Here is a 10,925-nt window from a genome sequence, read left to right as displayed (position 1 = left end):
ATCGTTTCAAACGTTCTACTCGTTTTGTATTTTTTTTAAACTACTGCGACGACTACTGGATAAAATCTCCACATTAAGACCTAAGCCCACTAGTTATTATTCTGTGTCTAAGCCAATTATGGCTCTACACCCAAGTGCACAATAAATTATCTATTACTAGATTTCCGCCCGCGGCTTCGCCCGCGTTTTCAAAGGAAAACCCGCATAGTTCCCGTTCCCGTGGGATTTCCGGGATAAAACCTATCCTATGTGTTATTCTGATGTATAAGCTATATTGTGGTAAAGTTTCATTCAAATCCATTCAGTAGTTTTTACGTGAAAGAGTAACAAACATCCATACAAACTTTCGCCTTTATAATATTAGTAGGATTTTTTTTGCGTTTCATTTTGATATAAAGTGAGACGTTTATCATGAACCCAGCAAGTCATGAGGCAATGCAAGCAATGAGGAAACAATTGACCGCTCGCAGCAATAACACTAAATTTTATACCAATTTTATTCATATATATAGGTCTGCTCGGAGATTATATTTGAACAATGAGTGGAAAGCGTGTAGCAAGGTACGTAAATCCATCGGAAGTGTTCACGTCGTCGATAGGATCGCTCTGCCTACAATGGAGCTAATTACAACGTGTGGCCGCCGCACATCGGCCGGAACACGAAACAATGGCCGGCCGGAGACTGACGCTATTTCTATTTATTTACATGCCTTTTGTTTGATCGTCTTGCTATCACAATGCAATTGGGGTACTTGTACATTTGCACGTTGAATTTACTGTATGAATATGTATGGCTAAATTAGAAGAAATTTTTTATTAGTCGACTTCTTCACTAAAACAGCTAGGATAAGATCGGCTGGTGACTTTTATAAAATTGTCAATATTTGGCCAACAGTCTCTAACTGATTAAAAGTTTAGTCATAATTTATAACTAGGGTTAAAATTATTAAAGCACGGATAGCACAAGCAGTTAGTAATAAAAATCCGGTTTTTTTTAATGTCAAGACAGTGGTAGGTCACCTATGACTGTGCTATTTTTTTAGATTCATAATCACTGACCAAGGTTTATTGTTAAATGACATATTAGGTTTACTACTCATAACTGTTCCTTATAAATAGGAAGTATGAAGAAAGTGAATATATGAAGGTTTTGCGTTTTGCTATGTTCTGGAATTGGTTGAATGAGGTTTCTTTCCCTAAATAAAGGATAGAACATAAAACAACAAAATATTATAAAACATTTTATTAGCAAACTTAAGTAGGAAAGTAAAAAATATAGAAATTCCATATAAAACTGAAAATATTGTAAAATTATGGTAGCTACAAACTGTATTCACATAACGGATACTTCATACTGTTGTTTGAACCAGGCAAACCGTGTTCGCTCATTATATTCGCATACAACGAACCTTCGCGGTCTATACAAATTATAATAATAACAATATTGTAAAAAATGGAATAGTTAATTAAATCGTGGCATTGTGACTCGTGTTTTATATTCATATTGAGTTAAAGTTAAATTATATATATGGTGAATGGAAATGATTACTCTTATTTTGTGCAACGCTAAAACGTATAGGTCCCACAAAAGGTTCGTGCGAATACAATCCTTATCAGTTGGAAGACTACGATTGTAGCAGTATCGACACAAGAAAAATGCGTTTTTGTGACGATTCTGTTACTTCAAGCACAAAGTAGCATTCGTTAAACAGTCATACATAAACAATAATCACAGCTCGGATTAAATCAAAATTAAAATCTTTTTCGTTTTCCTTCTATCGTCTTAAATATAAATCTATAAATAAATAATGAAATTATTGTACAGGGACGGCATCTAAGGACGAAGTGAACAATTTTTAAATTTCACGATTACATTTGAGCAATAATATTTCCAAATAAATTAAATTAAAAAGTATTTACAACTGTTCGTCACTATGCCGACATTAATTACAAAAGTAATTCATCCACGTCCTTCTCTATAAAATGTATCAATAATATTAAATTATTAATCATACATCGAGCTATCATTAAAATCTTAACATTAGATTTAATAAAATCTAAAAATCAACTCAGGAACAAATGCAATATTAAGTAATTAATCGATTGTAATGAAATAAATCCCATTTCTCGAATAAGATCCAAAAACAAACAATAGATAGTTTTAATATTTTACAAGTTTAATATATTAACAACCATTTATGCGAATTGTATTCTATAATTAAGGTAGAGCCATATTTCTTACATCTAACTGGTAAATCTCTCAAAAATCTTATTTGCTTAATATACATATAACATTTATAATATAATGTCTATAAATTCGCTAATTCAGATATGATCTAATGAGATACAAGTGGTAGAGTTTACGCCACAAATTACAAAATAATTTCCCTTAGACTTGATCAGTTGTTATTTACAACGATTGAGTATTATTTAAAAATACATAATAATATAAACATGTTGAAATACACGTAAACTGCTATAAAACTATAAGCTTCCAAAAATGTACATAATTGTAAAACGAGTATTAAAATATTATTGGTGTAAACATTACGAAAACATGTTTCGATCAAAATTGTACATTACAGAGGAAGAGTAAATAATACTTATTAACTTAGTAAATATTTTACCCACAATATATTTCGCACTGTCGGTAAAAGTATCTAATTATAATATTTTTTTCTAAGAAAAATAGTCTCTCGTGTAGGCAGAGAGATCACAAGGCAGTGTTTCGTTGTCAAGTTCTTATAGTAAGCACACATTTTACCAAACAACATTGGCAAGATACATCATACATAATATATTCAATACACAGAATAATATAAAATAATCTCAACATAATATAGGTAAATAGATATCATGCTCCCTAAATAATTAGGTACAAGTCTTAAAATATTTGTTTTGGAAATTTAAAATATAGAACGTGTAGAATCGCAACGATAAACATTTACGATACTGCTTTGTCACGATCCATTTCTATTGTTAAACCAAAGACCTACAGAATAACTTGATACTTGTAATTAATGTTAGAATTGTTAGAATCGATAAACCACTTATCGTTATTGAATAAAATATGCAAAGTTAATGACCGAACCAGAATGTTAATAAGAAAAATAGTTACAATCAGAGAAAGTATCAATAATATGTTAAAATTAAGAAAACACGCTGCGCGACATTCTGTAGGTTGGACAGTTTGACTATAATAGAAACAATGATAACATCGTAAAAATAGAAATAAAATGCTAGTATCACTTTCATTCTGAGGATTATATAAATCATTAATTATTGAGTATTGTTCGGAGTATCTTAGTAATAACTAGGCGAGGCTTCGTTTTAAGTGCACGAGTGAAACAAAGAAAGTCCAATTTATTAGACGAGAAAGGAAGAACAATTTAAAATAAAGCGATTGAATCGCCTCTTGTATCGGAAATTTATAGCAATCGGGGAGTAATCACGCCTCTCGTAAAATAAAGGGATCAATTTAATGTTGCCATAAGAGTACCCTTCACTGTACTAGGTACCTATAGTTTATGCGGTTAGTAAAGAAAAACATTGTTACTTTAATACATGTTATTATAGAGAAATTACAAGGATATCTACGTCTTCTACGGAAAATAATAACTAACATTAATCAAGCTAAATATTGCCATGTCAATTTAATGTACCAATGTCTGAGTTATTATTATTTTTAAGATGTGTATTCGAAAGTGAATCGTTCGCATTCATGGTCTGACATGAGGAAAAATAATCCATATAGTTGAGACCAAGACTACGTAGAGATACGATAGTTGAGCGGTGAAAGATAGCAGTGGGCAATGAATGCTCGTTCTTTTACACTGCTTTTTTTTACTATTTTTTAGAAAGTTCACTGTATCTAACATTGGCCGCAAGAGAAATTATAGTGCGAGGAAATAAGCAATCCTAAAATTGTTAAGCATCTTAAATACCATCGATGAAAAGTGTGTTCTTTTATGTAAAGACCTTTCGACAGAGCATCGCAGTCTAATTATACACTTACATGTAAAAGCTTAAGACTTGTAACACGATTCTTACATTTGCAAACATTTATAAATTATACATCTGAAACATTTAAGTTTTAATACGTTCAAAAAATAACTTAAGTATTACTCTATTTTATACTAGCTAAAGCTAAAAGTTATCGGTAACGGACGGAATTACATACAAATTAACAAATACAGTAACGGTCAAATATTGATGGACACGTGTCATATCAATCATATCACTTACACTCGCCTTATTTGTCTATAGAACTATTTAGCACCTTACCAAATTCATGTGTGATCAGCCTTCGTGGATTCGTTTATTTTAATACATTTATTATCACTGTGACAATATACAATAATTGACTATCAGGCAAAATGAAAATGTGGAATGGGCAGTTATCTTTGTTTTGTCGTTTTTGAAGCACCGTTGGCAGCGGCACTTTTCTGTGCAATATGAGTCTGATAATGTTTCGCTAGATGCGCTTTTTGTCGAAAACTTTTACCGCACAGAGAACACGTGAACGGCTTCTCGCCGGTGTGCGTTCGAACGTGCACATTTACTGAGTATTTATCCTTAAATCCTTTTGAACATATGGAGCAATAATGCAATGATCTTTCTTTTCTCACGCCGTTAGATGTCGACGTTGCTGCTTGAACCGCTGTCCCAGATTGGGTTTGCGATGTGGGGGATGTATTTTTGCTCGGAAACCGTTTGTGTTTTTTCCCCATTGATTTCGTACTGGTAACAGTAGGTGACGCCGTCATCATCTGTAAGTGTTGGGAAAGTTGGACTTCACCGGCTGGTATCATTGTTACCAATTCACCACTGACATGATGAATATTGTAGACGTTTCGCGTAGGATCTATGGGCTCAACAGTACAAAACGGTTGTACCGATTCACCTAATTCCGACGCTATTCTTTTCAACTTTTCATAATCGTCCGAGTATGTAGCATCAAGCTGAGAGAACAATATATCGTCCACGCTTTGTGAAGGTGTTGAATTATCACCATTTGCCACTACTGTACCTGTCGGGTCTTCTAACAGTATTGAAATATTTACATTGCCATTTTGCGGTGCTATTGACATGAGAAGCTCTGCATCGGGTTCTTTCGTATCTTGATACATTGAAGGAACATCAGCTTTGTTATTGTTGTTTATAATAACTCTTTTTAGTTCCGTTTCCGCATCAATTTTTGAAATAGCATTCTTTTGTAAAGTACTGTATCTTATGAAGGCTTTTCCTTGCAATGCGCTTCTTAGTAGAGAGTCATTTGATTCTGTATTCTGATCCGTCAATTTCCAATCATTATTGTTGTTATTAAATTCAACTTGTGCATCCAATAACGATGAAGTACCAATAATAGGACTACGCGTTGAATCATCCTTCTTGTCATTGCTTTGAAATTCAGTTTCGGTATAATTATATGCTTCTACTTTTACTAAGCTGTTTGCGCTCAACTCCGTACTTCTATTTTCAGATTCATTTTCTTCGTAGTTAAAGTTTTCTACTTTTGGCAATATATTGGGATTCAGAGTGTCTTGATTGAAGTCATGTGGAAAACCATTCATATTTAATATTGACTCGAGATCTAGCGAGGGATTTGTTTCTATGTCCGCTGGACTGGACATGGATACATCTTCATCCTTTACCCAAGTATCTTGATTTAGGACAGTCAGTGTATAAATTTGACCGTCTGTGTTGTTACTTATGAGTTTATTTGAAATAGCAGTATCTGCACATGGATGTGTTGCACTTATATCGGTGTCTTGATTCCAATAATATTTATTTAAATCTTCCAACATGGCTGTTTCTAAGCGATCGCGATCTCTATCCACGTTCCAAATTGAATCAAAACTTTGAAGGGGGTTCGACGTAGTTGCAGCGGTCATGCTGTTGCTACTAGAGGATTGGTTACAGGTTACACTCAGTAAGCTGTTGTTGTTTTGTTCCTTTGGCTCCTCTGATAATAAGGGATTCGAGCGTGAATCTGGCGATTCCATGAAGACATTAACTGATCGCATCTGTTGTTTATATTGAGCGTCAGTTACTTCGTTAGAAGTGACAAAATCAAAAAAGTCTGATTTTGATAATTCAGGAGCAGTGGCCGTCATGACTACCGTTTAGGCGAAACGACCGAGAACAGTAACTCGGTTAATATTATAACTTAACCACATTAAATAATCTCGTGCGATATCAACGTTCAGTTCTTTGTACTAAAATAAATACATCTAAGTAAAATACGTGTATTATAACCCGATATGACTTGTACTTTATTGGCAGTCGCTAGTGCGGCGGTAACTGGTAATGTCTTAAAGCGTAGGCTGGGATGCTACTCAGATGTGTCTAGTAGGTGAACAACAATAGGCGGACCAACGGAGTGTGCAATTTTGATCCGAACGTTCCTCTTTCCCATTATTCACCCCAACCTTGTGACTGCTCGTTAATAACTCAGCTCTTTTGACGTCTACAACGATACGCTTTATGTCGAGTTATTGTGTCCATCATATCTTGAAATGTTGTAGAATCTGAAACGAAAAAATACAAATATTAGAATAATGTAGGACAAAGCAATACAAAAATTAAGCCTAGTTCGATGGTCAATGAATTATAATGTAGTCGTATCTGAATATTTAATTAACAAGTTTATCGATCCGTGTGCTTAGATCCTGTACAAAACCAGGGCGAGCGAGTCACGCAGCATGCCTACCAGACGTCACGTAATGCCTTCGTTAGTGTTCTCAGATGTCATTTTTGATTTTTATTACAGAAAAGGTGAACTATTTAAGCTTTATTATTATATTTTTCAACATCTTTGTACTAATTTATTTGAATTTCTTTAAGATTGTTCGGCAAAAATATTGTTCGGCATAATAATAGTTAACAGTTAACACACAAGGTTTATGTCTTATTATATTAGGCGTGTAGTAATTTTTGTTCAAAAACTACTGATGAATAAAGACTTTATTTAGTTTTTTTTTTGCAAATAAGACTACAGATTCAATAAACCGTAAACATTTTTATAACAGATACGAAACCATATAATTGCCAAACCTAGTTTAACCGTAGGCACCTACTTAAAAAACTACCAGTTTTACACCTGTATCGAATATCAGAACATAAAACATTACATGAAAATATGTTTATCTCATGGCAGTATACTGTATACCTATATAGTATAAGTATTTATATCTAGTACTTTATTACACGTAAAACGAGAAAGGTTTGTCAAATGACACGACGAATTGGAGCGAGCTCGCGGACCGAAACACGCTGTATTATATTTCATCTGTCAGGTTACAATATTAAACACGTTCTTAAATTATTTCTTAAAATATCAAAATATTTTCTCTGTGTGAATTTATATTGTACCTATATTTTAAAGTATAATTAGGTTTTTGATACTAAATTAAGGTTCTAATTATATACAGTAATGTAAAATAGGTTTAGTTGTGCAAAAAATAGATTGATCACCAAGGAATATTTATTATTTATATTACTGTGGTTCGCAGTTTCACCGGCAGAGGAACCGCCGCGGCCGCCCAAAAGTATCACACCTAACTTTATCCGTTCAAGGATTGATCTCTGACAAAAAGTAGCCTAAATTTGACCTTTTTATATTTTTATCCCAAACGTTCAAATCAGTGTCGTGGATTATCCGTGAAAGCGTAACAGACAAATAGGCAGACTTTCGCATTTATAATATGTATTAAATTTGAGTTTAATAAAAAAATACTATTTTAGGTAAGTATTTACATAGGCGCAAAAAATATTCATTATTAATATGCATATATTTAGAATAATGTATCATAAACCTAATTATAATACATAACTAGGAAATGAAGTATTTAAATTTACGAATGATTTTGCAAAAGTGTTGTTATAAGGCAGTTGACCTTGTTCTAGACATAAAATTTAACTACACTAACAGACATAAAATCGTAAACAGCAATTATAAAAGTACTACAATCGTTAATAAATACGAAATAAACATTTATTATAAGATGTATTTGTATTTATTTTATTTATTAATATGTAGAATGAAAAATAAATCATGCGTGTGTTAAATTATTACTTCATACACAATATGAACGATAGCAAATTTCCTGATTTCGTGATAATATGGCTTTATTAGGATTATGATAAGCTAATGAATATTTAGAAAATGCATGAAATTTGTATAATATATTGAATAATGCATAAAATAAGATAAAACACGGTTCTTGTTACTATTTTTTACAACCACGTTGGTAAGTTTTAATGAACTTACCACATTCTTGCAAATTAATAAATTAGAATTTTGAATTTAAATTTGAAAGCAGATTGGTGAGTTTTCTGAGAGAGCTCAGCCGTGCTACCACCGTGTTTTAAAAATTTCCTTTTTTATTAAACAAAGTATTTATTTTTTAAATATTTAATGAATAATTCAGAAAAGTGAATTAATTTTCATGATCATATGCTTACATTGCAATAAACTTAAACTTACAAAAAATTACGTACCAACTAACTTTTAACTTACTAGATTTTTTTGACATAGATCTCACCAGAAACATGCTTCTGGAATTTATTAAGGCGTACGTATAATTCATCAATTAGCGAATAATCTTAAACTGAGTACTGGCAGATCAAATTACTGATCGTCCTAAACCTAAATACCTTGCTGAAATGATATGATCACACTCCTTAAGTACATCTACCTTAAGGGGGCGCATAAAGCAAAATAACCAATCTTCTATTAGATGATACGTGTAATATGCAAGACCAAATCTAAAAAATAAAATATATATCAAACTAGATGATATGTTCAACGATTCTGTTTAATCAAAAAAATAAAATATTAAAATTTACTCGATAAAAAAAAATCACCAAGTTAGCTCTAATTTTCACACTTTTACGTTTTCTACTTGACATGGTAATATGTACTTATTATGATTTTTTTTTCATAAACAATTATATTAAAACATTTGCAAGATATTTGTCAGAGCATTTTGTGTAATTACTTTTAGTTTTGGTTTTATCTGCGATAAACCACTTTTGGCGCTCTTTTTTTCTCGAGATAAACGTTTGATTTTGTCACGATAAAAGTGGTTTATCGCAGATAAAACCAAAACTAAAAGTAATTACACAAAATGCTCTGACAAATATCTTGCAAATGTTTTAATATAATTGTTTATGAAAAAAAAATCATAATAAGTATTACCATGTCAAGTAGAAAACGTAAAAGTGTGAAAATTAGAGCTAACTTGGTGATTTTTTTTTATCGAGTAAATTTTAATATTTTATGTTTTTGATTAAACAGAATCGTTGAACATATCATCTAGTTTGATATATATTTTATTTTTTAGATTTGGTCTTGCATATTACACGTATCATCTAATAGAAGATTGGTTATTTTGCTTTATGCGCCCCCTTAAATACGAGTATCGGTGCTTAATGGTCTATTGATTACTTATACTAGAAGTCATGATTCGGAAGAATTCTAACAAATACCCGCGGCCCCACCATTAAAGCGACTCGACGGAACACAGTGGGGTTTTAGTCGGTAAGAATCCGACATAACCCACGGCTCCTTCCCCGGGGGCCGTGGGTATCTTTGGAAGATTTCCCCACTATAAAAAAAGGCTCAGTAATCATTAAAATACCTATAGTATTTATAGTCTTACGTTGTTAGTTAAAAATTGAGAGGAGTTTGTTAAATTAATGATTTAAGTTTAGTACTCTGAGATAAAATTAAACACTCATTAAATAAAATATTTTTGGGGGAATAACGATTGTTCGAGTGTTGTTACAGTGACTGATAAATTAATCAGTCAAGATAATTTCTTTTTCGACTTAAACATTTTAGTTACAAAGTATGTAGTTATTAAAAAATAATATTTCGATGAGGTTAGTGTTTCATTTTTTGCTGGTATGTAATGATGACTTTGGTAGTATCGCGCATGTGGGTTAACGAGCGTTGCGCCATTGCGCCTGCGCAGCGCAGTCGGCGGCAAAGTCAATTGGATCGACACTAGCTTTGTTGTGCCACATCGATATGAAAACGAACGCTTTACTACAGTTTTATGATGGTCATATAGATGGAATTAAACAGAAATTATGTAATGGATTTCACACTATATTGCACGTTTTGTAAAGCTAATTTGCCTTTATGTATTAGGTTTATGTATATAAAATGTAGTAGTCAAAAATTTTAATTAATATAAGCGCTGTCTGCTTGCTGTAATACCTCAGGTTAAGCTTTATTTTATAGGACGGCTAAGTAAAGGTTTTGTGGTTTCTAGTCTTCAATTTTATGTATTTAACTAGTGTGCAATCAATATTAAATTTAAACGAGTCTCATGATTAGTTGCATTAACTTAAGGTTAGAGTTTAAAGCTCTTAAACAATGCTTAGTGCTTACTGTCTAATTATTATTATTATGAATCCACGGGTCCGATTATATTAGATACATTTTATATAGAGCTCATTACGTCAGATGGAGCTGTTAGCAATGTGAAAGCAATGAATATAAAATATTTTATTATTTGAGCAATTGGTACTTTGTAGTATTATGTCTATATTTTCATTGCATTGACCTTTACCGGCATCGCAAAAATACGTGTATACACGTAGATATGTTAAGAGTTAGACCCTGTAACCTTTAACTACTTCATTGAAGTCTGTAATTTTAAGTGCGTTCCTTACATTATGTCTCATTTATATAATAATCAAACATTCCTTTACGATTTCAATAAATGAGTTATTTTTACTTATTACGACTTTAATTTACATCAAAACCCTAGGTATACATTTCACTTTTAATTAAAAGACTCTCTAGGAAGCCTCTACATGAATTTCAAAATATCGTGATTCGTGATGTGTTATAGGAAGGTGTGTCTAAGTCCATAATTAATGGTTAATTTGTCACAGACTTAATTAAAAGC

At 32.1% G+C, this 10,925-nt stretch overlaps 1 protein-coding gene across 1 annotated transcript in view; it reads right to left on the bottom strand.

Moving 5' to 3' along the window:
• Positions 1-1,228: 1,228 nt before the first annotated feature.
• LOC149909799 (uncharacterized) overlaps positions 1,229-10,925 on the bottom strand; it is a 45,573-nt gene continuing 35,876 nt past the window's right edge. Inside the window, exon 3 of the mRNA XM_090119908.1 lies at positions 1,229-6,530. Within this exon, the coding sequence (XP_089976034.1) occupies positions 4,398-6,116 (1,719 nt within the window). The 5' untranslated portion in view covers positions 6,117-6,530 and the 3' untranslated portion in view covers positions 1,229-4,397. The remainder of the gene's footprint in view (positions 6,531-10,925) is intronic.

The sequence above is a fragment of the Colias eurytheme genome, chromosome 3, assembly GCF_061535395.1.
Source record: "Colias eurytheme isolate Ceu_HAF_F1 chromosome 3, ilColEury1 Martin Lab GWU primary, whole genome shotgun sequence".
Lineage (NCBI taxonomy): Eukaryota > Metazoa > Arthropoda > Insecta > Lepidoptera > Pieridae > Colias > Colias eurytheme.
The sequence above is the reverse complement of the archived record's forward strand: the minus strand, read 5'-3'. Positions and strand labels throughout refer to the sequence as shown.